General features: G+C 34.7%; 1 protein-coding gene across 1 annotated transcript; it reads left to right on the top strand.

Moving 5' to 3' along the window:
• Nucleotides 1-1,542: 1,542 nt before the first annotated feature.
• Nucleotides 1,543-22,636, top strand: FOXN2 (forkhead box N2). Its single transcript, XM_065891572.1, has 5 exons — nt 1,543-2,079; nt 11,350-11,474; nt 14,183-14,247; nt 20,542-20,610; nt 22,113-22,636. The coding sequence occupies exons 1-5, from the start codon at nt 1,543-1,545 to the stop codon at nt 22,634-22,636; spliced, it is 1,320 nt and encodes a 439-aa protein (XP_065747644.1).
• Nucleotides 22,637-27,479: the final 4,843 nt, after the last annotated feature.

Raw genomic sequence — 27,479 nt, 5'->3', positions numbered from 1 at the left:
AGACTTCATTAAGTATTTTCAAGACAATGCGTGTGACCAGACTGTGCCAAGAGGAAGAACATGGGTTGAATGAGAATTGTGTACAGTACTGTATTTTCAGCAGCTTGCTGCTTTCCACTGTGTTAGCTTGTTTGGGGTTCAGCTCTTACTATTTAGTAGTGCAAAGACATAGGCTGGGAAAAATCATGTACAAACCAATGTGACTTTCACATTGTACTAAAATCTTTCCCCTACTTACCAGTGAACTAATTTGTGTTACAGAAAAGCTTAATAACAAAATAAACTGTACTAAGAATGAGAGGTGGCTTCTGTTTTTGACTAGAGGTCTTTGATCAGTCTGTGACCTTTTTGTGATTTTGTTTCTTGTGAAATGGAAATACTACAACTAAAAAATAGTCTAACACAGTCTTTTCCCCCTTGAGTATATTGTTTTAACTTTAAACTATAAAAATAATAAACACCTTAAAGAAAAACCGGAAAATATAACAGAGAAAAAAATTACCAAGTTACTAATATAAGGCACTGTTAGCTTTCTGTATATTTTCTACTTTTTCACCAGTTTTTAATAAGCTTTTTTGTTTACTTCACAATCTTCAAGACAGTCATTTTTAACGACTACTAAATATTAAATACATGTACTTTTACTTAGCTATTTCTCTATAATAAAATATGTAAGCTGGGGCTTCCCTGGTGGCGCAGTGGTTGAGAGTCCGTCTGCTGATGCAAGGGACACGGGTTCGTGTCCTGGTCTGGGAAGATCCCACATGCCGCGGAGCGGCTGGGCCTGTGAGCCATGGCCGCTGAGCCTGCGCATCCAGAGCCTGTGTTCCGCGACGGGAGAGGCCACAACAGTGAGAGGCCCGCGTACCGCAAAAAAAAAAAATACTGGAATTTACAAATAAATAATAAATTTATAGTAAATATAATTTTGCTAGTAACGAATTTAGTTTGTTACTAAGGAATATTATCTTTTTAGTATGATATACTATAAAAATACTAGAAATTATTTATGGTAAGTATTTCAGATTTGAGGAAAGGGTTTATTTGGAATTATTATTTGAGCTTTATTTTAAATTTGGTTATTGTTTGTATTGAGCCATATGTATGACTGTTAATTACAGTGAAGTCATAGATCCATAAAATGAATAGATTATAGAGTTTTATAATTCAAAGAAATAATTGTTCATTTTTAATAACAGTAAACATTACTTATTAGGCAGTTACTAAAGCCTAGGGACTTTAATAAGTATTCAAAATACATTACTTAATTCTGTTAATATCACCTGTACATATTGTGCTATAGTGCTGCATTTTATTTGCCGTCATTTCAAATAACATGAAATAAGTTCTGTTCCTTGTATAGTAACCTTTAGCATCTTTGTTATACAGATATTGTGCTTAAATATTATGTGGGATATTGATTGCAAAATTTCTCTGATTTGGGGCTATTTAAATATGTATTTCTTTCTTCCATGAGTTTATGAATCTTAAGTATTACATTGACTGATAATTGTTTCTTTTGTTGCAGAACTGTAAGAGTAAATGGGTCCAATAATTGGAATGACTCCAGAAAAGAGAGCTGAAACTCCAGGAGCTGAAAAGGTTGCAGGATTAAGCCAGATTTACAAAATGGGAAGCTTGCCTGAAGCTGTTGATGCTGCCAGGCCAAAGGCCACTCTAGTGAACAGTGAGTCAGCAGATGATGAACTCACAAACTTGAACTGGCTTCACGAAAGTACTAATCTCCTAACAAACTTCAGCTTTGGAAGTGAGGGTCTTCCAATTGTTAGTCCATTGTATGACATAGAGGGAGATGATGTGCCATCCTTAGGACCGTCGTGCTATCAGAACCCAGAAAAAAAATCAGCAACTTCAAAACCCCCATACTCCTTTAGTCTTCTCATTTATATGGCTATTGAACAGTCTCCAAATAAATGTTTGCCTGTCAAAGAAATTTATAGCTGGATACTGAACCGCTTCCCATATTTTGCAACCGCACCAACAGGCTGGAAGAATTCTGTTCGACATAATCTATCCCTGAATAAATGTTTTCAGAAAGTGGAAAGAAGCCATGGCAAGGTCAGTGTTTATGAACATTGCTATATTTAGGGAGGTGGGGGAGAATTAACATGGAGATCGTAACATATGAGGAAATCAAAGGAAGACAAAAAATAGTCAGATTACTTCAGCTTGAGGTTAATTATATTCACCATTTGCTTTCATTTGAGAAGTTTAAAAATTTCTTCAGTATTGATATAAACCTAGCAGAATTATTTTCAATCTACTGTAGGTACATAAATTAGGGTTTATTTATTATTATTTTCTCTCTTTTTAAAAAATTTTTAATAATTGAAGTATAGTTAATTTACAGTGTTGTGTTCGTTTCAGGTGTACAGCAAAGTGATTCAGTTATAATTAGTTTTTTTTAATGTTCTAACTTTCTATTCTTAGTTTCTGTAATGTTCTTGTCACTATATTTATGTATTATTCTTATTTATTCAATGTGACCATCTCTGCCTTATAACTGGAGTGTGGATCATTTACATTAATGTAACTGATATGGTTGGATTTAAATCTGTCATTACATTATTTTTTTTCTATTTGCTGTATCTGTTCCCTTTTCTCCACTTTTCCTGCCTTTTTGTCAATTGAGTATTTTTTTATGATTCAATTTTATCTCTTCTATTGGCTTACTAGCTACTCTTTTTTTTAAAAACTCATTGCTATACAGTTTTCAGTATATATTTTTAATTTATCACAGTCTACCTTCAAATAATTTTAATTCACTTATTATCTGGCCTTTTACAGAAAAAGTTGACTAATCCTGATGCCCTATCTGGATCAATTCCTTTTTCCCAAGAAGTTGATTTAACATTTCTTATAGTTTGGGTCTACTAGCAATGAAATATTTTTTTAACCTTTTTGTGGAGGATGGGTATGGAATTCTAGGTTGACAGGTTTTTTTTTAAGTACTTTAAAGACATTACTCTCTTCTGGCTTGCATAGTTTCTGAAGAGAGGTCTGTTACGATTCTTATCTTTGTTGTTCTGTTTGTAATTTTTTTTTCTTACTATCTGTCTTCAAGATTTTTCTCTTTATCACTACTTTTTAGCAGCAGACTATGATGTGCCTAGGTGTGTTTTTCTTTATTTTTATCCTGCATTGGTTTCTCAGAGGTTCTTGGATCTGTGGTTTGTTGTCATTCATTAAACTTAGAATTCTTTTTCCTCATTATCTCTTCAGATATTTCTTGTGGTTCACCATCTACTTCTGGGCTCCAAGTAAAAATATATTAGACCATTTGCTATTGTCTCACCTCTTGGTTGCTCTGTCCCTCTTCCTACTCTTTTCTTTCTTTGTTTCAGTTTGGATAATTTCTATTGATCCTTCTATAGTTTGTGGGGTTTTTTTTTTGAATATTTGAATTTTGTTTTATTTATTTTTTATACAGCAGGTTCTTATTAGTTATCTATTTTATACATGTTAGTGTATATATGTCAGTCCCAATCTCCCAGTCTTTCTATAGTTTTATTCTTTCCTCTGTTGTGTTCATTCTGCTGATTAGCCTGATAAAGTCTTCATATTTTTTAAATATTTTCATTTGCCTTTTAAAAAGTAGTCACCATATTTTTGTTAAAATTTCCCGCTAGATCTTTAAGCATATTAATCATAGTTATAGTGTTTGTCTGATAACTTCAATATCTGGTCCATCTCTGGGTCTGGTTTTGTTGATTGTTTTATCTCCTGCTTTTGTGTGTTGCATAATTTTGGATTAAGTGGCAGCCATTGCTTGTTAAAGAATGGTAGAGACTGAGGTAAATAATATTTCTATCCAGAAATAGATATTCCTCTACTTCTGTCACATTGTTAGTATGAACAGGTATTGGTCAATCTAGTAAATAATTGAGCTGGGTTTGGGTTTTGTGGTTGTCATAGTTACCTTCAGTGTACCATAGTCTTCACATTCCTACAGAGATGGACTGTTGATGCTTTGTACTTAGTGTGCGGCCTGCAATGTCAGGTGATGTTTCTCAGCATTTCTGCTCCAACTCCATCTTTCAGTTTGTGACACATTTAGAGGTGACAGGAGTTGAGTATTTCTCTCTGTACTCTTGCCCCTTCCTTAGCAATAGATTGCTCTTGCTTGTTACTTGGTGCAAAGTTCTTAGTGTGAACAGGGTGGGTTTCTTGGTTCTTCTGCTCCAGTTTTAGTCTTAATCAGACTCTGTACACCTGTGCCTCAAGAGTGGGACTTTCCTTGTCTCCTGCATGAGCGGACAGTCTCTCCCATTTACTCAGAGTGGAGTCTAGAGCTGCACTCATCAATAGCCAACTACCTACATATGGCTAGTGGTTGGCATATTGGATAGCACAAAATAGGATATTTCTGTCATTGTATAAATTCCTACTGGACAGCACTGTTCCAGCACTCAGGCCAATTTCTTTCTCATTCCTATCATGGTGGGTAGATGTTGCCTAATATCAGTGGGAAGTTCTAGGTTCAAGTGAGTGACCATTTCCCAGCAGCAGCAGATCTCTGCTTTGTATCTTTGAAGGATTTGGGCATGAACAGATTTCCTGCCCTTCTAATGGCATGTAGTATTGAATACATTGCCTAGTGTCAGTAAAATGTGAAGATAGCTGGGTTTTGTACTTTTCTCCCAATAGCAGCCATCCTTTCCCGGGGACTGGGGTGAGGAGTATACTTTGCCTCTTTCTCAGCGGCAGACTGCTTTTGCTTGGTATGGAGCTTTGTCCAGGGTTTAGGCAGGTTTTGTGCCTCTGCCACAGTGACACCTGATCTCACCTTCTGCTCATTCAGGGCCTGGAGCATGAATGGGCTTTGCCTGATATCTTTGCTCCAGCCTCAGACCGTGGTAGGTTCTGCACATCTATCTCCGTCTCCAAGGGTGTCTTCCTTCGGTCTCCTGCCTGCCTACAGTTTTGAGTATTTTTTTTCTTGCCTTTTATTGTGACTGCCACTTCTTCCATGGTCTACCAAATGTGAAACTGTTCATATGTTTTGTCTCTCCTCACAGGACCTGTCATACTTCAAAATTCAATTATTTCTGTTGTCTTGCAGCCTTAGATCTCAGATAGGCTCATAAAAAATTACGGTTATGTAGGCTATTTCGTTTTTTAATTTTTTTTTTAAAATTAATTTTTTTATAATTTAGTTCTGGCTGTGTTGGGTCTTCATTGCTACACATGGTCTTTCTCTAGTTGTGGCAAGCGGGGGCTACTCTTCGTTGCAGTGTGCAGGCTTCTCATTGTGGTGGCTTCTCTTGTTGTGGAGCATGGGCTCTAGGCCTGCGGACTTCAGAAGTTGTGGCACACCGGCTCAGTAGCTGTGGCTCGCAGACTCTAGAACACAGACTCAGTAGTTGTGGCGCACGGGCTTAGTTGCTCCACGGCATGGGGATCTTCCTGGTCCAGGCTCGAACCCATATCCCCTGCATTGGCAGGCGGATTCTTAAGCACTGAGCCACCAGGGAAGTCCAGTTTTTTTCTTGTTAGGCTGGGAGTGATGTTCTTTTATGGCTTTCTATACCCCAAGTGGTAGCAGAAATCTCCTATTCTTATTTAGAATAAAAGTTAAAAGGACAAGTACTTATATTTTTTGGTAACTGAAGGATTTTATAGGACAGTGCTGTTCAAACTTGAATGTACCTACTGATCATCTGGGAATCTTGTTAAAATACTGATTCTGCTTCAGCAAATCTAGGATGGGGACTGAGGCTCTTTCATTTCTAACAGGCTCCCAGGTCATCCTGATGCCTCTAAATCCATGGACACACCCTGGGTAGCAAGACATTTGGACACATCATCGTCTTATAACTAACTTAAAGGAGCTTATTAGTTATCTATTGCTATGTAATAAATTGCTGTGTAACACATTCTGTACTACACATGGAACATTTATGGAGGGCAACTATGTGGTTAGGCCATTAAACAAAGCCTTAGCAATTTCAAAGGATCAGTCTCTGTTATAGCCAGCCTCCAAGATGGCCCCCAAATGAGCCCCACCTTTTGGTATTTGTGCCCTTGTGAAGTCCCCTCCAATACTGCAGAGGGCTGACTCATGTAACCAAGAGGATATTGTGGAAATGATGAAGTGTGCCTTTTGAATCCAGGTTATAAAAGACATTATGGTTCCCATCTTGGATTCTTGGCTAATTAGCTCTATGGGAAGTCAGCTGCTATATCATACAGACACTTATTTAAATAGCCCTGTGGAGAGGCCCCTGTGGCATGGAAATGAGGCCTCCTTCCAATAGCCATATGAGTGAGCCATTTTGGAAGCAGATCCCCCTGCCCCAGTCAAACTTTCCTTTCAGACGACTGAAAGCATTGGAAATTTTGGATGTATCCTTTCCACCGTGCATTATTAGGTTTTATTTTTTGAACTGTATCCTTAATTCTTTTCTAGTTTTAGACCTATTGTGTTTATGCTTATGATGGGATGTAAAAGGGGAACTGTCTACTAGATATTTAGAAATATGATACAGGAATGGTAGTGATGTTATGGTATTAAAGCTCTAAGTTTAAAGACCTCAGCGTTGATTTTCAGTAGAAGAGTCTAGGAAAAGTATGGTATAATGGAAGCCAGGGAGAGTCAGTTTAAGTGTGAATGAGCGACAGTGTCAAATGCTGCAAAAAAAAAAAAAAAAAAACAACTTGAAAATGATGAGCTAAGAAGTGATTGAGACAAGTAGCAGCCAAAAGATTAGAATTAAAAATATATGGGGCTTCCCTGGTGGCACAGTGGTTAAGAGTCCGCCTGCCGATGCAGGGGACATGGGTTCGTGCTCCGGTCTGGGAAGATCCCGCATGCCGCAGAGCGGCTAGGCCCGTGAGCCATGGCCGCTGAGCCTGTGCGTCCGGAGCCTGTGCTCCGCAACGGGAGAGACCACAACGGTGAGAGGCCCGCGTACCGAAAAAAAAAAAAAAGTTTAAAAAAAATATATGAACAGTGGTTATTTCTATTGTGGCCACTTTCGAGCTACCAACATTATGTCATTAAATGCGAAGTGGATAGAGGATGTTTACAGTCAGCAGCACACCGCTGTATGTAAGGAACACATACAATCCAATAAGAAAAAGAAAACCTGATAGGAAAATTAACAAAAATATGAACAGGGGCTTCACAGAGGAGGAAATACACATGGCCATAAACATATGCAGAGATGTTCATCCTCTCTAGCAATCAGGGACATACAAATTAAAAGAACAAAACAGTTTTTACCCATTAGATTGCAAAATTTTTTAATGTTTTATTAGTTGAGGATATGGGGAAATAAATCAATATCAATAGTTTCTCACCGTTAATAGGAGTGTAAATTAGTATGACCATTCATGAGGGCAACTTGGCAGTAGTTATTAGAATTAGAAATGTGCGTATCCTTTGATCTAGTGGATCAGATTCTGATTTCTCCCCTTAAGTAAAACTCATACTTGCAGACAGAGATGCATTCAATATATAAGAATATTCATTGTGGTAAAGTTCTAGAACAATATGTCTAGTGTGGTATAATTTGTGTTAGTAATCAAAAGGGATTTGTTCTTGTCCCTAATTTTTAATTGTATACATTATTTATATAATTAACCTGAGCATTTTTGAATCTTTAGAGAAAGAAAGGAATTAAGGAAGTGGAAGTTAGTGAATGGGAAAACGTACAGTCCAGATTTCAGGGAGAGTGTGATAAAGAGAAAGAAATTATCTTATTAGCTAATAAAGAATATGAGAATAAATACAGAAATTGTAATACATTGGTATAAAAATTAGCCAGCTATTGCCACAAGTTGGGGTGGGAGGGAAGGAACTGGTAGGTGATGGTCTTCACGAAAATCAATGGACCACTTTACTTAAATGTCTGAAGTTTGGACAGAAAGTGATACATTCAAGTGGGATTGGGAAGGCTTGTGAATTTCTTTTTTTTTTAATTTATAAAATACTTCTTGAATCAATGCCTCAAAAGGACAGTATTTCTCTTCCAGTCGGCAAAAGGCAAGCAAGTTACACTTACTTCCATTAGATGCTGGAACTGAATTTGGCAACCTTGAAAGCAGTTTTCTGATGAAAGCTGTTATCTAGAGATGGTAATCTCAAAAAAGAAGACAAGATTGACAAAGGTCCAGGTCAAACTACAAATTGATATTGATACCCAGCCAGCTGGTATAGCTGTTGATTAGTTTCCTACCCTCATCCATACCATAGTTACCACTCTCAAGAGATGGGTCTAAAAATCTTGGCTTGGCATTTATCTGTCTCAGAATTTTAAAATTACAAAAACTAGACATGGTGTTTTTTTTGTTTTGATTTGTTTTTATGTTTTAAATGTTAACACTGAAGTCTTAAATCTGCTTTTCAAACTTTTGTAAAAGCCAAACTAAAACAGTTAATGGAGATTTTAACTGGGAAACATGAAATTAGAAGTTTTGCCTGGTTTAGTACAATTTTAGTCTCTACATTTTCGTAGTTGTGATTTGCTTCAATAGCTAAATCCCAAGAAAGGAAGTCATGCAAGCCACCATAAAAGTTCACACTATAAGCAAGAATTATGAATAATGCCCTTTTAAACTTAGTGGTTCTAAAAACCACTGAAAAAGGTAGTCAAGGGGGGAAACTATTAAAATGTACAGGGCAGGTACATAAAAACATTTCAGGAATAGGGAACATTGTTTCTTCTCCCAGTTTTCTTTACAACTTCCATTAAGATAAATCTTTTTAAAGTTCAATTCTTAATATATATTCCTCATTTCTTCAAAAGCTTCTGTGGTTCTTTACCAAATAAGTCCAGAAGCCTTAGAGTTCCAAAATGCAAAACAGTACATGAGAGAATGCACATTTCCTGTTTCCATTGCACAAAAAATGTGTCTTGTAGTAGGCAAATTTAAAACAATACTTCTAAAACTCTTTATTACTTGTGTTCCATCATCTAAGCACAACTTAATAAAGAAGCAAAGTTTTTAAGTGAGACTTAGATTCCAAATAAGTTTTTTGCTCTAGACTCTGAAACATAGATTAGCAAATACATAATTTTATCTTGTTACTGATAGTTTGTGAACAGACCCAGTGAACGGAAGTGCTGCCATGGTAACATAAACCAGACTGTTATTTGGAGAACTTACTCAAGACACTTAACTGCCCTGAACTACAAGTTTTCAGTACCAGTTCTTCCAATTTGCTGTTTCAAAGAAATAGCAGTTCTTAAAAGATCAAAATTATTTGCAGTTCTCTCACAAGAGAATTTTAAAAGTAGATTTGAACTAAACAGCTTCTAGGAGTATAATCTCAGGAATACCAAGGTAGAACATGGTTAGAATTATTAAAATAATTGTCTTAGTCAATATATGAAAAATAATTCATGCATATCTTTTCTGTATGAAACTGAAGTGGTTTTGGGGCAAAGGATGTTGTGGGTGCTAACATTTTAAAGTTTTATTTCCCAATCTTCAAAACACAGTTACCACTTAGGTCAAGCGACTGAAAATATATCTAATTTAAGATGTTCCATCACTTAATTCAAAACTACATTTGTAAAATTTGACTTCCTTTGGAAAAAAATTAAAATTTCAAACACTTGTTTAGTGTACTTCATGTGATATCTTGCTGCTGTAGGCCAGAAAAGGTTTCACCTGATAGTATGGTATGTTTCTTACTATATTACAGTGTGATTTGACACCCATGGTTTTTCTTTTCCAATATATTTAAGTTGCTAGGATGTTAAAAACTGCCTTATACTCAATTACCATACTTTTCCTCAGACAAGAATGTTTTTCCTTTATCAATTTAATCCATCTCTTTTTTTTCTAACTTTTGTCTCTTCGGAATTAATTGATTTTTGTTCTTATTGTTGATGTTTTTAAAAACTCCCTCATCTCTTAGGAGTAGGAATATATTGTTATTAAGCCATATACACTTACTATTGATATGTGCCAATTTCAGTATAATCTCTTAGTATTCACTTAGTTTGCAGCTCTATGTCGCTTGCATATACATTACCTTATTTGACTCTCATCACAACTCAATGAAGTGGCCTGTTTTTTTAATTCTACAGATAAAATATGAGAGGACAGACTCCTAGAGATTAAGTGATTTGTCCACTATCAAGTAGCCAATCAATAAGCAACGATTAGAACCTCAGTTTGAAAACGTGTGAAACAGTATTCTTTCATTATGCCATTCTGCTATAATAGTTACGACATGATATTTAGAGATAAAAAAGCCTCGGTAATAGGCTAATGTTACCTTGAAAAAGAGTTCAGGAAATGGAAGCACCCTGGAATTTATCACATTAAATCTTCAGCAATGATAATAGCGTACATCATATAGGATTTTATACAAGCAGAAAGGAGCAGGGGAATAGGACACAGGTCAGTTTTATTGTTGTCTATATAATTGTTAATGTTATGAAGTGTAATTCAAAGTTTAAGAAAGGGTTTTTGAAATAGAAAAGGTGTAACATAAAAACAAAAATTAGTAACAGGGCTTTCCTGGTGGCGCAGTGGTTGAGAGTCCACCTGCCGATGCAGGGGACCCGGGTTCGTGCCCCGGTCCGGGAGGATCCCACATGCTGCAGAGAGGCTAGGCCCGTGAGCCATGGCCGCTGAGTCTGCGCGTCTGGAGCCTGTGCTCCGCAACGGCAGAGGCCACAACAGTGAGAGGCCTGCGTACTGGAAAAAAAAACAAAAAAGAAAATAAATGGGAAACTAAACACTAGTGTTAATGCCATAAAAAATGAAGTTATTTTTATATGCATCACCTAATATATTGTTTAGCACTTTTGGGAGAATGACACTACCTAATCTTTTCTTTCTTTAACAGTAATGATAAGGGGTAACATTTGTTGACATCTTAGCATGTAGAGGACCACCTTGTACAGCCCTTCATGCTGTTCTCTGCACAGCTTGGTGTTGTATCATTCTCACAGAATGTGATGTGAATGCCATGTCCTAGAGTTGTGCAGTCCTGTGGCCCTAGTGCCATGCAATGTGCAGAGTACTTTATGCATAATGTAATACATAGAACAAACCTATGAGGTAGGTACTGTTATTATCCATACCTTACAAATAAGGGAATAATGGCCCAGAGAAATAGAGGTTAGTTAACCTTCCTAAAATTACACAGCGGGTCAATGGCAGGGCAGGGGATAGGAACCCAGGCAGTCTGCCTCTGGGGCTTTTAGTCACACAGTCCATTCCTAGCAAATTTACTTCAACTTTTGCCTTGTATTCAAAAGGTACTATTGGGTTTTTTTCCCCACACACATTTATTAAAAGCATTCAGACACTGATTTTGTGTGTCTTAAAGTTCCAGGTTACTAATTCTTGTATATTTTAATCTAGGTTAATGGAAAAGGCTCCTTATGGTGTGTTGATCCAGAATATAAACCCAACCTTATGCAAGCACTGAAGAAGCAACCTTTTCCCTCAAAATCAACATTTTACACCCCTCCTGCATCACCACAAAGGTACAGGATCTAACATGTAAATGTCAGTGGTGATAGATAAGATTTCATTATATGAGATGGAGAAACTTAGAGTTGTAGTGTTTTTTAATTATATAGAGATTTATGAATAAGACATTAGCATAAGGCATGTTTACTTATAGTCTAACTTATTAGGAAACAGGATGTTGGATAAGTGAGAACATAAATTCTGGAAAATGTAGTTAATAATATTCTAACTAAACTCTAAAGACAGTGATAATATGATTTCAGGTATCACCTGAAACCTTTTTGTAAAGGTTAAATCATTTAAATTGTCTGCAGTGCTAATGCTGACCTGAAGACATGGGAAAGTAAAAGTATATTTAAAAATTTTTAAATAAGGTGATTAAATTTGTCATTGCAGCATTTTTATATACATATTTATATTTCTTTTTCTATTTTAAGTTTTTTTCCTTCACAATATGTTTAATATTAGAAAATTATGTTCAAGTCTCAGATTTTTAAATGTTGTCAAGTAAAATAGCATTGCTTTGGAGTTTTTTATTTGTTTTGTTTCTGCTGGTAAATATAATGATTTTCCTTGGCTTCTGTTTTCTAACTCAGTGATCAACAAATTGATCTTATAGCTTTCCAATTTTAAGTTAAATCTGAAAATGATACGATGTCCTTAAATCTGATTGTTTCCTTTTCTTAAAGAAACCTTCAGAATCTTTTTTTTAAATTCTATTACATATCTTAATTTGAGTTAAAAATGACAGATTTTGTCAAGATACCTTTAAGGGTAGTCTATAAAAAGTTTTTTAAGCTTTTTAATAAAATAATACAGGGCAATTTTGAAACATACACAAAAGTAGGGAGAATGTGAACTCCCATTTGCAACAGTTATCAACATTTTGTGTGTTTAATTTCTTTAAGTATTATTAGATGACTTTTAGAGGAGCGGTTATAGCTGAGATACAGTTAAAAAAATTAGTAAGACTAAAGTTGAAATGTCAGCAATATATATACATATATACTTATTGAGATTTAAGCTTATTTACCATATTAGTAGATTAGAAGGATCATTGTAACAAGAACTGGTTTATCCTTATGAAATGAAACCTAGAAAAGGCGTTATCAGAGTTTCATATTCTCATTGTTTGGGAGTTGATACCTTCTTTAATGTTGGTGCTTATGAGATGTCCTAGTTAAAAAAAATAATAGTTTAGGGCTTCCCTGGTGGCGCAGTGGTTGAGATCCACCTGCCAATGCAAGGAACACGGGTTTGTGCCCCAGTCCGGGAAGATCCCACGTGCCGCGGAGCGGCTAGGCCCATGAGCCATGGCCACTGAGCCTGCGCGTCTGGAGCCTGTGCTCCTCAACAGGAGAGGCCACCAACAGTGAGAGGCCCGCGAACCGGAAAAAAAAAAAAGAAAAAAAATAGTTTAGAAGCGAATGGTAAGTTCTGCTGATGGTCCTTTCATGTTTTATTTAGCAATGTTATTTTTTATTAAAAATTAAATGGGAGAATTGGCACTCTACTTTGTATACCATCAAAAATACACTTTCCTGTGCCTTTGATATGATGCATTTTCATGTTTATATCTCTTAGCTTTATCATATATTTATATGTTAAATAAAGCTGATTTTGTGGTTTAAAAACAGGTAGATAAAACAACAGCATAAAGATTATAATCTTTGACTTTAAAACATTACCTTAATATTTTTAGAAACATTTTCTCTTTATCATTGTTTGGCAAAATAACAGTTCCATCTGACACAACTTTGTGTAGCCCTTTCATGTCATAATTGGTCAGTCTGAGGAAGAGAATGATCTATAGAGTACGTAAAACTGTGACTAAGAAATAGACTTTTTTTTTTTTGGCCGTATGTGGGCCTCTCAGTGTTGTGGTCTCTCCCGTGGCGGAGCACAGGGTCCGGACGCGCAGGCTCAGCGGCCATGGCTCACGGGCCCAGCTGCTCCGCGGCATCTGGGATCTTCCCGGACCAGGCCACGAACCCATGTCCCCTGCATCGGCAGGCAGACTCTCAACCACTACGCCACCAGGGAAGCCCTAGACTTTCAATTTGGTTAGCAAAAAGCAGATTTTTAAAAAATACTATCAAAAATTCCAAAGAAGAGAAATAGTTTGTCCCAAAAATGTCTTAATTTTTGGAACTAAAAAAACAAAAACAAGAAAAAAACTACTGGTCTTTTTTCATGAATATAGAAAGTTTAATTTGATACTGATATTTATTGATTAAATCAGGAGCTTATCTGTTTTTTGTCATCACCATACAGTCTTCCTTAAACATTGTTTTGGTAAACACTTTATTTGTATTTTAACACCTGTATTAATATCATATCAAACTTAGGCATCCAATACAAAATCAAACAGTAACTATTACGTATTGTCTATTGTTCCAGGCATTTTACATTCATTATTCTTATTTAATTATCACAGCAACCCTACGTGGGAGGTTTAATTATTCCTGTTTTACAGATGAAGAAACTAAAAGATTAATTATTTTGCCTAAGAACACCCAAATAGTTGTGATTTAAACTTGGATCTTATGCTCTTTCTGCTTTGGCAGACTCTTCCTAAACTGAATAGTATTAGCAAAGAAAACAAGGTAAAAATAGTTTGTGTTTTTTATTGTACAAATTAGTTGTATTTGTAACTAAGTTCTATAAAATGTGAAATAAAGATCTTTTATAAGTACGCTTGTCTTATCTCTTTATTTTTCAGTGGTTCTTTATCACCTCACTACTTAAGCTCTGTACTCAAGCAGAACCAGGTGCGAACTCTCAAAGGTATGTGGAAGATCAGTATTTTAAATCATAAAAACTCAGATCAAAAATCAGAATTTTTGTTTAATTATTTTTAAATTATAAAAGTATTAAATGTTCATTGTAGAAGTTTTGGAAAATAAAAACATTTATAAAAAAGAAACTAAAACTTACCCTTTATTCTGCTGTTAACTTTTTAATTGAGGTATACTTGATATTATATGTTTCAGGTGTACAACATAGTGATTCACGATTTTTTAAGGTATACTCCGTAGATAGTTATTATAAAATATTGACTATTCCCTGTGTTGTACAATATATCCTTAAAGCTTATTTCTTTTATGCATAGTAGTTTGTACCTCTTAATCCCCTACCCTTATCTATCTTGCACCTCTGCTGTTCACATTTTAATATAATTGCTTTGGTCCTTTTTATGCCTTTCACATGAGTAGATATGTTTGCGTGCATGCACATACATGCACATACACCCACCACCTCCCACACACACTTTTTCTCCACTGGGATTATACTGTGTATACTGTTTTATATCCCTGTTTTCATTTCCTTTTATGTATACTTTTCCTTGAAAATAGGGAAATATTTCTTAGTAATGCCTGCAATAGAGAATTATCTTTTTAAGTCTGTCAGACTAGAATAGAGGTTGACAAACTATGTCCCATGGGCTAAATCTGGCCTGCCACCTGTTTTTGTACGGCCTTTGAGTTAGGGATGGTTTTACGTATTTCTTTTATAGGTTAAGTACAAAGAACTATAATTTAGGAAGAAAGCAATGTTAACTTTTAGAATTTTGTAGACTTTTAAAAAGTAGGTCAAAATTCTGAAATTGCAGTTTTCCCCCCCTACTCATAGTTACTCTTACAGGTTAGTGATATATTAACATAAGTTTTCCTAGCATTGTTGCTTTGGAGCCTACAGATGTTTCTATGACCTTTAAAAATAGAAATTCTCAGACTAAAAGCCTTTCTCTGTATCAGAAATATTTAGGCTCTTTAGAACTACACTAAGCCAAGCCTAGGAAACAATATGATGGTGGTCTGTAAAAATAAGGGAGGGAAAGAGTGTGAAAAAGCTTAAGAGGACTCTGCAGAGAAGTTAAGCGGATTGGGAGTCTGCTTCAAATATGCTGTTACTTAACATAAGGCAAGTATCCATTTTCCTGTTACCTGCATGAGTAAATGTGCTCTCTTTACATTTAGGTATTGCTGAAACTTCCTTTATCTTTTTATTGCCTCAGTGAGTTCTGACCCTTAATCTTTTAAGCTTAGTTCATATACACATTTTGAGAACATTTTCTCTTTTGAATTCTGGGGTTTATTTAGAATTTCTTCTTGCTCTTGTTCTATTCCATCCAAATTCTTCTTCCTTTGGGGAGCAGCTTCTACAACTAGAGCCTAGGTACTTCTTCATCTAATGAGTTTACATCTCTCCATGACTGCTAACACCTTACTTCCCTCCATCTCTATCATTGTGAGTCTTAGGGCTATTCCCCTTCTAGTAATTCACTTGGGGAGGGTGGTTGGCATTCTGTCAACCAGTGCAAGTCTGTCCTGGAACAGAATACACAATTCTCTTGAGTTTTAACAGGAAAACGTACTACCACACAAAAACTTAAGAAAATTTATCAAGTCAGGTTGCTCTAGCACATATTCATAGACTTCTGAGGAAATTTGCTTTTTCATAACTCTTGATATTATTTCTAGGGTAAAGTTTGAAAATACAACGATAAATCGATTAAACATTCAACTGTTTATTCTACAAGTACTTGCTGAATTCCTCCATTGTGCCAAGCATTGAACTGGGTGCTTTGGGATATGCAGAGATGAAAGAGACCCAGGCCCTACTCTCAGAAAACAGAGTTTAATTGAAGAAGGTTGACTAGAATTATGCAGAGTACATTGGGAGAAAAGGAAGTGGGTGGCAAATTAAGCTTAGAGGTGGGTCAGGAAAGGCCTCTTAGAGAAGAAGCTGTGATGCTTGAACTCTGGGCCTCAGAAGTTGGGAGGATATTTTTGGGTAGAGGTTTGGTGGAGGACAGTTGCTGGGAACTGCAGGTCGGTAAGTGTGGCTGAAACCTAAGTGCATAGAAGAGGACCAGGTAGCCTCCGTCCAGTGGCTGTAGATGTGATCGTTTAGTGTGGGCAAGGCAAATGAAGAAGTTTAAGCAGGCATTAGCCAAATCAAGGAGAGCTTATTTAGCATAATGAGTTTGAACTTCTTCCTATAACTATAACATTAGTTCGCATTGAATTCCTGACTGTGGTGTTTCGTATGCATTACAGCAACTCTTTGAGGTATTGTTACCCTCTCTTACAAATAAGGAAGCTGAACTTCAGAGAGATTAAGTAACTTTCTCAAAGTCACACAACTAGTAAATGGTATAGAAGGAACTCTGATTTCAAAGCCTGCACTCCTACCAGATATGAGGCGTTGGAGGAACTGCTGAAGGTCTTTAAAGAATGAGATGACATTGTCAGTTTTGTGTTTTGTAAAGATCACAGAAGTTTCATTGTTGGCTCCAGTATTAGAATCCAATATAAGATTCATCTGTCACTTCACAGAATTATCTTTTTTAAAGTCTAATCTTTTTTGCTCATCTTGCCAATAACTATTTTACAGTATTGTATAGCGGGCAGCAGGAGGCACAGGAATCTCATACTGAGATAGCAAAACAGAAGCTGTTTTTGTCAATATTTGGTGTGGGTTTGGAGTAAATTCATCTGTTTAAAAATATTTATCGAGCGCACTTGTGTGCTGGGCACTGTTCTAGGCACCAAGGATATATCAGTGAACAAAGAAGACAAAAACGGAACTATATTCTAGTTAGTAAATTTTAGTATTTATACTTAAGCACTAGCATACTACAAGGAAATATGAAATTTAGACAGTTAATGATGAAGTTAGGGGCTAAGTCCATATCTAAGTTCAAATTTCAGGTTACAAATTAGCATAATTTTTATCTTAATTGAAATGAAAGTAAACTGGTGGTCCAAGCAGCTTAAAGTCTTAGTAATTTTTTGAAATCGCTCTCCTACTTCTTTAAAGAATCACAAGAAACAGGTTCTCTGTTTGGATGCTCTGTAAATGTGTATATTGGTTTGGTAAAGGCAGTAAGTCCTATTATATTTATCACTTAGCTTATAACCATTTAAATTCTGCCTCTGGTTCTCATATCATTCCTTAAGCAAATGGACTGAGAATCAGATGATAGAAACTTACTTGTCTTATTATAACCCTCACTTTCACATAGTTAAGACTGATGTCTTTTAAATTTTTTTCTCAATTATTGTTAATAATTTCTTAGCATCAAGGCTAAGAAAATATAAACCAGGAGGCATAAATTAACACTTTTTACAGAGATTTATTTGAACCAGTTATTAAATCAGTAGCATATTTTGAACCCCAGTCAGAACTATGAAGGATAAAAAGGGAAATAATATGACTTAACTAAGTTGTTGTTGTTGTTATTGTCTAATTCACTGTTTTGATGGCTCTCATGGCTCTAACGACAAATGACTGTAAACTGGAAGTGAATTATAGGATTAAACTAAATAGTGTCAGAGAAAATATATACAAAAGACTTTATAAATGAACCAAATTTTCATTCTTCATGAACTGAATATGTTAAATAATATAGCTAATAGTATGTTTGTTAAAACCACAGCACCATCTTTAAAACAGCATGAAGTACTTACTAATGAAAAAAAGCATTATGAAGTATGTTCAGTTGTGACAATAAACAAATAAGTCTTAAGTTTAATTTTAATACCAAAACTGATTTGGTACTATAAATAAAAATTGTTTGTAAAATCTACACAGACAGTTTTTGTTCCAAGAAGTTCAAAATTGTATTGATAACCAGGTGTTCTTGATTACCGAGTGTCTGCTATCATTTCTCTGGTGCTTATTTTAACACTGAAGTTAAACTTTTTTTTAGTTAATTGGCAAGGCATTGTGGGAAGCATACTTAGCAAATGTTCTGAACCAAACAAATCAGATGTAGATAAAATCCTTTTGCAAAGAAGTTTTTGCAAATAAGTAATTTCATGTGGGAAAATTCAAATTAATTTGCCTGTAACAAATTCCTACAAGAAATAAGGGTATTTAAGGAACACTTTTCCTATCATTCTACTGTTGTAGAAACAGTACCTAATTTTGTTATTATTTTAAGAAAGGAAATGGTATTCATGCAGCTTTCTTATTTTGTCAGGATAAGTCTCTAAATCAATTTTCTTTAGTTTTAGGTATTGTATTTCAGAAATTAAGAATGTTTTATAGGTGCTTCATTTATAAGATTAATAAATTTCCTGGAATTGTTTCCTCATTAGAATGCATTTCAGTATTAGATTCTCTCCCTCACTACCACTCCCTTTTTTTTTTTAATAAAGTTGGCAACAAGGTATATATTTAATTATTTCATGGAGCAGGAGTCTCTCTGTTAGTATAATGCCATGCAAGTTGTGCCCTGCACAAGGACACCTGGCTGAGGCAGTGAATGGGCTTTGAAATCAGCCAGCACTCCAGTCCCCAAGCTGTGTGCCTGGGTATAGGGAAACATTCACCTGGAGGCAAGTTGTTTTTTTTTTTCCAGTTCACACAGAGATACAATATGAGCTATAGCTGTACCTTTTATTCTTCAAAGACATGTTAGAATACTGAACTCTGATCGTATTGTAGTCAGGTCTCATTCTGAAAGATAGGAATTGCAGAGGTCTTTGTTTTGCTAGCCTCTGTGACTGTGGCATGTGGGAATCACTGATTCAAATTCTTTTTAACTTGCTGTTTTTTTCTGCCTGAAATGCTTTTCCTTTGGATGTCTTCATGGTTTCATTCTCTCACCTCCCTGAGGTTTTTGCTCAACTGTTTCCTCTCCTTGAGGCCTTCCCTAACCTCTACTTAAAATTGCAACCACCTTTCCCCTCATTCTCTGTCTCCCTTCCCCCTTAATTCTTCTCCCTAGTGTTTTTCACTCTGATATACTGTATTTCTTTGTGTTATGAGAGGTTAGGGATTTTCCTGTTTTGTTTTCTGCTATATCCTCACAGCCTGGAATGATGTCAGCCTTATAACAGGACACTCTATTGAATGAATAACAGAATAGAGAATTTCCAGTATACTCGGTAATTTTCTACAAAATTTCCTACTCTAATTATAGATGCTTAGTAAGTATTAAGGGATGATGATAGAGTACAAATTGAAGGCCTGGGTTCTGGAGGTAGACTGCACAGGTTTAAATCCCACCTCTATTGTTCTTAGAGGCCCATCTTTGTCCATTTTCTAAGTTGCTAATACTTAGAACATGCCAAAGACTCTGTAATTTGGTGATAATCAGCTTAATCTAAGGAAAGGAGGAAGGGCAAAGATGTAATATATTCTTTACACATTTATCAAGGAACCACTATTTGTTCCAGGCATTATGGAACATAAAAAGGATAAGTCATGATTCCTATCTTAAGGAAGCTGACAGTCTAATTGGAAAGACATTCATCTAGAGACTCTGATTCATAAGATCACATTTTATTCAAGGGAAAAGAGTATAGTATTATGTGCTCCTTCATAGCAACAATCTTCTGATAAGTTAAGCCTGTTTATTAAGGTCAAAAACATTTCCTGCCTTCACAGAGTTTATGGTCAAGATGAGGAGAAAGCAAGTCACTATCCTCATGAATTTATTATCAAAAATAACTTTATAATTAGATATTACAAGTAAAATGCAAAACTTTGGGGTAATAAAAATTTTCCAGCTTTGAGATATAGAAATGGGGGGTTTCATATCAGTCTTGTTTTAAACTTATTCTTTATAACCTAAAATTTATAAACATTTTCTAACTTTTCCTTCACATTTTAGATTATACCATTTTACTTTTATTCAGTCACGATTGTTCAGACTAACAGAGATGGCTAAGATGGAGAGGGGTGAACTTTTAGTACAGAAGTAGGTATGAGAGCATAATGACCTCTGGAATAGAACCTGCTGATTTTACCAGCCTTTCTTTTAAAACCCATTTTTCTTATGGAATATCCATAATTATGTTTGAGCTCTTGAGTATTATATAAATCTGTAGTACTTGTAGGCTTGTATATAATTATGACTAAAGACAGTATTAATATTTTTGTGTTTTCTTGGCTAATTTAATCTGTTTAAGGGCAATCCTTATTGAAATGCAGGTCAGGTTCTTATTTTCATTGTGAATAATTAAAGAAGAGAACTTTCTTTATCTCTAGTACCTCTTAATTCTCCTTTATAGTAGACTCTCTTTTATAAAGAACATGAATATTATCACTCTTTTCCTTTTTCAGAATCTGATATTGACGCTGCCACTGCAATGATGCTTTTAAATACTTCTATAGAACAAGGAATTTTGGAATGTAAGCAATCACACTTTTCTTTTTAAAATACATTTTTTGTGAGTGCCTTTCAAATGTTATTTTTTTTTTTTTAATATTTATTTATTTGGCTGCTCCAGGTCTTAGTTGCGGCACACGGGATCTTCGCTGTTTCATGCAGGCTCTTTTAGTTGCAGCATGTGGGCTCTTTAGTTGTGGCATGCAGCGTCTTTCAATTGCAGCATGTGGGATCTAGTTCCCTGACCAGAGATAGAACCCGGGCCCCCTGCATTGGGAGCACAGAGTCTTAACCAGGGAAGTCCCTCAAATGTCATTTAGGATGCAAAATATTACAGTGTTGCAGGCAGAATTACTTCTTTCTAACTAGATTGTGTTTTCATCTGAATAACTTAGTTTCTGTTTTATTATATTTCTTTTAATTTATGTGAGCAGTTGAGAGATCGAGGTTAATGCTGTGATAGATATTGTTACATTGACCAAGAAATGAAGAAATAAATAGCATACTTAGAAATTAAGCTTGAAGATTTAAAAGTAAAAATGAAAGCTATGAATAAGAAAACATAGAAAAGTATGTTTATAACCTTGAAATGGAAAAAGCCTTTTTTGAGGTGAGATACAAAATGCGAAATCCATAAAAGCTGTGTAAATTTAATTAAACATCAAAATTTTAGAGTTCTGACAACAGCAGATATCTTTAAGCATAACACTGGGACAATATATTTCTTCACTTTATATACAGACAAAGAAATAATATTGAGTATACATGTGTATATAAAAAAGATTTTATAAGTAAGAAATAAGGAAACAGTTCAACAGAAAAGTCAGCAAAATATATGAATAGGTGGGCCTCAGAGGAGGAAATATATAGATGGACAACACACGTTTGAAAAGATGCGGCTTCTCTAGAAATCAGGGAGATACAAAGTGAAACGATATTGAGATACTATCTTTTTGTCCATGAGATTATGAAAAATTAAAATGGTTGATAATATTAGGGGTTAAGTATAGGAAATGGGTAGTGTCATACACTGTAGAATATAAATTGGTACAACCATTTTGGAAGGCAGTTTGGAAATACCAATTAAAACTTAAAATGTATATATTCTTTTACTTATTAATTGTATTTCTTGTTACCTCTCCTAGAAAAATATTGCGTATGTGTAAGAAAAGACTTGTGGATGGATTTTCATTGCAGTATTATTTGTAATAGTGGAAAACTGGCAACAACCTAAATATCAATAAGTAAATGGTTAGCTAACCAGTGGCACATTGATATTGAGGCATTCTGTGCAAGCAGCTCAAAGTAATTATATTGTCCATGGAAAGGTCAAGACATACCATTAAGTGGTTTAAAAATGTTTCACATTAATACCTACAGGATGATATGGTCTGCATAAAATTTAAAAATCCACAAAACATTACCAATCTAAAGCACTTATTCAGGAGTGATGTAGTAGTTTTAAATGGCCTGTTTCTGCAATCAAATGCTTTTGATTTATTGATGGAAGCTTTATTTTCCACAGGTGAGAAGCCGCTTCCTCTTAAAACAGCAGTGCAAAAAAAAAGGAGTTATAGCAATGCATTTAATCATTCCAGTGCTATGCGATTACACGAGAGTGATTCTTTAGCCACCAGCATTGATCCAAAAGAAGACCACAATTACAGTGCAAGTAGCATGACAGCACAGCGTTGTGCATCCAGGTCTAGTGTGTCTTCCCTGTCTTCTGTGGATGAGGTATATGAATTTATCCCAAAGAGTAGCCATGTAGGAAGTGATGGCAGTGAAGGATTTCACAGTGAAGAAGATACAGACGTTGATTATGAAGATGATCCTCTTGGAGACAGTGGCTATGCATCACAGGCTTGTGCAGATACCTCTGAAAAAGGGCAGCCAGACAAAAAGATGCGAAAACAGTCGTGTCAAGAAATTGATGAGGAGCTCAAAGAGGCAGCTGGATCTCTGCTCCACCTTGCTGGAATTCGTACATGTCTAGGTTCCCTAATAAGTACTGCAAAGACACAAAATCAAAAGCAGCGGAAAAAATAGAAATACTTATTAGTGTGAAATTATTTTTAAATGTGGCAATACTCTTCTACTTAATTCTTTACAAGGGATATCAAAGCCATAATGGACTTCTTTTGTTTCAGGGTGGGGGAGGGGTGCTAATTACCTGTTTATTTCTAAACATTTTTGTTTTTTAAATTTTTATTAAATAATTGCTGTTAGGATCATGCCCAATCATAAATATGATGTGAAGTCCTAAAAGCATAATTTCTGTGATAAGTGTGATAAGATTTGGAAATATTATGTAAAAAAAAATCCCCAGCCTCTGTCTTAAACTTGTAGGGAAAATCATTTATTCTATTAATGTGTCCAAATGTATGAATTGGCAACTCTGAAACATTTTTTTCGTTTTCTCTTCCAATCTGTAATTAATTATAGTTGCTGATCCAGCTAAAAATTTTGCTGCTTTCTTTCTCACATACTCCTCTCTTGACACAATGCAATCCAGTAGGATGAGATTTCAATTTTTTATTTTGTCTTAGTTTTTGTTTTTAATTATTTTTTGTTGACACATGAACAAAGTTGAATATAAATTGGAAAAGATCCTAGATGTCTAGAAAGTTCCTTTGGGGTACATAGGCAGTACAGCAAAAATTCTAAGATTTAGAAAAGGCAATTTTGTGATGTAATTTCATTTAAGAACCCTGTAATTCCTATTACCATATTATCTTTGAAATTTTTTAACTTCCCAGATATTGCATAGCATTTATTGGAGCCATTTCTTCTTTCCCAAAGTGCTTTGCAACCATTGTTTAAATTTTAGCCACTAACTGTCTTTGTTGAGGAGGAACTATCCAATGAGAGGATATAGCCATAGAGTGTATTAGGAAGTTAACACCCATTTTGGCACACTTCTGCAATAAGAGGATCTTTCATTTGCTTGTTAAATGTCCTGCATTCTGAGAATCTTGTAGTACGAATGGAGTGTAATCTAATATAAACATTTTGAATACGTATTACTTATGTTATCGTAAATAAAGGTAGATCATTTAGGAAAAAAATTCTGCCCAAACTTTGTATGAATTAAATTTGTATGTGCACCCAGTTAAGGTAAAGGATTTAACAAAACTATAGAGACAAAATGCCTTTGTGGATTTCAAAATTCATATAAAATTAAATCTCATATAATACATCCTTTTGAGGAGGCAGTATAATACCTATTATGTGCCATTAAATCCATGCTAAAAGATTTTGTTACTGTTCGAAATGTGTATTGACCAAGGCCTTTTTCAGTATTTGAACAAATCTGCTTGTATGATACATTTTTTCATATCATTTATATAATGTGACTATATCATTCAAAAGGAACAAGGGATACTAATAAAACTCAACTTATTCACTATATATTTTTTTACAACGGCAGAAGCAACTTTCCAAAAGTTCAGTCTTATCTCATGCTACATCCTGTTTCATGGATAATGACCTTGTTTTCATTTTCTGATAATTTCATATATACATATACATACAGACATATACGTACATACACACATAAGCTCACGATTTTGGTTTGTTACTTTCAGCTACTTCTATGACAATAAAGCATTTTCTTGGATTTTGTTTTAAACAAATATTTTTAACTTGTAGAGTTTATTTGGGCAAAACTGAAACGGGAAGCATAATGAAAACGTCTTTTTTCAGTTGGCAAGACTTTAAGCCAGGGATAACAACATTAATAGTACCTGTCCTGTTCCCATGTTAATTGTAATTGAACCTGGATAGCCACATTTACAGAATCGGTGCTGTTGAAAAATAGTAATCTTTCAATTTGTTGATAATGAATAAGTGTGCAGGATGAGGTATTGGATTTTTTTGTTCTTTGTATATGTCACATCATCTGCTACAGAAAATGGCTAACCCAAGTTAACATCTTTTACTGTAGACAGTGCCTATAACACCAAAAATTGTTACCATGGTATAAGTAGTACCGAGATTTAAAAAATCATTTTAATAACAAAATGTTTTTAAGCTATTTACTGTGGCCCTCTGTATAGACCTTATTAACAGTGTTTTAATGATCTGGTTCCAATTTATCTTGTTCAGCTGAAATTCTGTACCGCAAATGTTCTGTCTGGTTCCAGTCCGTTAGATAATTAGTATTTGTGAAGTAAAGGAAAATAAGATGAGGGGGAAAGTCCTTCCCAGTTCAAATAGAGATCTTCAAAGTTATTTTTGTCTTAATGTAAATAACAATAACTCTTTAAACTTGATTTTCTCTCCCTCTTCATTGTACTCTTCCCACAAATTTAAAAGTTAAAAGTTCTATTCATCACTAGCAAGGTCAATAAACTTTCACACTAAAACCTAACAGGAAGAAGTTATAGGATATTTTATATTGAATTCTTATGTAGAATTCAGTGCATCACTTTCCATGTGCTGATTTACCAAGGCAGTTATTTTTAGGGTGAAGAACCTTTTTAATTATGGTCCGCCATTAATACTTCCATAGACATCCCATTCCTCAGGTTTGTTGAGATAAAAACATAGCTAATAACCACCCAGTTAAGGAAAGTCATTTCAAGTCCTATGGACTGGAAATTGTATTTCTAAGAATATATTACTAGCAAATTTTACTATAATAAAAACAACTTGGCAATCCTGGAGAGATTTTATATTTTAAAACTGTGACTTAAACTAACATATAATTTGCCTTGCATCAATATAAATTGTTAAAACCAATTCCAGTTTATAATAGATCCCTAGTAGAAGTTTTAACAGTTAATCTTCATCTTTCACATCCCACATAGAATCAGTGTTTCATGAATATGTATTTTTGAAATTTATTTGTGCAATATATTACTAAGTTAGTTCATGTTTTATTTTACTTTTCAAATTCAGAGAAAGAAAGTATTACATGGAGAAGCTAATATTGGTGGATCACCTCCTTTTTTCCACCTTTGAGCCTTTCATGTCCTCCTTGTAACCAGTGACTTCTCTTAATTCAGATTCCTTTGTATATAGTAAAGTTTAGAATATATATTTTTTTTCTTTTGCTACTTTCTGAGGCATTATGTAAAGTGTCATACTGGGTCGTCAGTTAAATATATGTTAGCATGAATTCAAAACTAGAGAAAGTTTTAAGGGGGGAATGTGTGTGTCTTGGTAGACCAGGAGGCCTTTCCCAGCAATTTAAGCAACAGGTGTGAATACTTCACAAAGCTGTGAAGACTATTGTCTTAAATACTACAGTAACTTAACAACCTTTTGTGAAGACCATAGCATTTAATTAAGAAACTTTGAGGCTTTCTAGTTTACATATATTTTATAGTTTTTTGTTAGTTTGAAATGTTATATAAGCTTTGATTTAAAGTTTGCTTTAGTATGTTAATGATGTAGTCAAAATATTTATTGAAAGACAAAGTAGAGTATTTTAATGTTATACCTGCCATTTTTTTAAAAGCACATTTTTTGCATCTAACTGCCAGTGCCATTGTCAAAACTTATTTTTAAAATTGTTGTACATTTCTTATTAAACTAAGTGCTTAATTTTAAAGTATTATGTTGCCATTATATAGTGTATAAAAATGTACAATTGCCAATTCATTGTAACTATTATTTATTTTTAAGTGAAAGAATGCTTTCTGATTCAAGAAATTTGAGTTATTAAACTGTCCTTATCCTCTTTTCTAATGTAGCATAAAAATTACCGAGTTTGAGTTATAATTGCCAGTAAGTAGATGACCAGTCCAAGTGAACCACTTCTCAGTTGCCAGTCTTTGCTCATATTAAAAACAACTTAACAAATGTTTAGTTTTTGTATCTAATCTCTGATTATTAAATTGTTTATAAAGTTTATTTTTACCAAAGAGATGCAATTCATTATGATAAAGTATTACAGAATAAACCTTGTTTTATAACATACTTGTACTTTCTCTCTCCTTTGGGGGTTGGTAGTATAGATGTAGGTGGTTCATACTCCTACACTGACACACTCTTTCTATTCCAGTGTTACAAAGTTGGAGTCATGCAGATGAAGAATAAAAGTTTTAATTTCAGAATTTTTTAAAGGCTATTTTTTGAAAGTATTCTTTTTCCTGGTTTTTATATGTCATCTTAATCATTGAAAGCTAAAATAGTGTGAATTACATTATTCTCTTCCTGAAGTTGAACTTTTCCTGTTCGTATATATAATGAGATATTTTGAAATATAACTAAGAAAAATTGAGTAGAATATGTAATTATTAAGGTTATTTCTGAGAATTCCCTGGTGGCCCAGTGGTTAGGACTGTGCACTCTCACTGCTGAGGGCCTGGGTTCAGTGCCTGGTCAGGGAACTAAGATCCCACAAGCCACACGGCACGGCCAAAAAAAAAGACTATTTCTAAATACAGTTGACCGTTGAACAACGTGGAGGTTAATTCACATATAACTTACAGTCAGCCCTCTGTATCTTCAGTTCCTCCGTAAAGGCAGATTCAACCAACCGTGGACTGTGTAGTATTGTAGTACTTACTATTGAAAAATATCCAAGTATGAGTAGACTCTCGAAGTTCAAACCCACCTTACTCAAGGGTCAACTGTACAGTAGTTTTACTTCAAAAATACCCATAATAACCACCTGTTAAAAATTGGGCATCCATTGTAAAATGGAATAATCTACAACCAATACTTTGATTTTAATTTCCCCTGTCACTTCTTTGAAGTTCTGTGCTGGTCATTTAAACGGTAGTATCTACCTAGAGTTGTGTATTCAAAATGAGTTGGTGAGACAGCCATATTGATTTTAAACTCCCTTTGAAATCCAGATTCATTTAAAAATAGCCATTTGGGATTCATGTATTTGTCCTTTTAAAGAGAATCTTATTCTCACTATTAGATTCACCACTTT

This window comes from Phocoena phocoena, chromosome 14, assembly GCF_963924675.1.
Source record: "Phocoena phocoena chromosome 14, mPhoPho1.1, whole genome shotgun sequence".
In the NCBI taxonomy this organism is placed as follows: domain Eukaryota; kingdom Metazoa; phylum Chordata; class Mammalia; order Artiodactyla; family Phocoenidae; genus Phocoena; species Phocoena phocoena.
The sequence above is the reverse complement of the archived record's forward strand: the minus strand, read 5'-3'. Positions and strand labels throughout refer to the sequence as shown.

Bases quoted from the DNA above. Each gene is read 5' to 3' on its own strand.
- FOXN2 (XM_065891572.1), top strand. From the start codon at position 1,543: ATGGGTCCAATAATTGGAATGACTCCAGAAAAGAGAGCTGAAACTCCA. The intron at 2,080-11,349 runs GTCAGTGTTTAT...ATTTTAATCTAG, and splicing joins TGGAAAGAAGCCATGGCAAG to GTTAATGGAAAAGGCTCCTT. The intron at 14,248-20,541 runs GTATGTGGAAGA...TTCCTTTTTCAG, and splicing joins CCAGGTGCGAACTCTCAAAG to AATCTGATATTGACGCTGCC.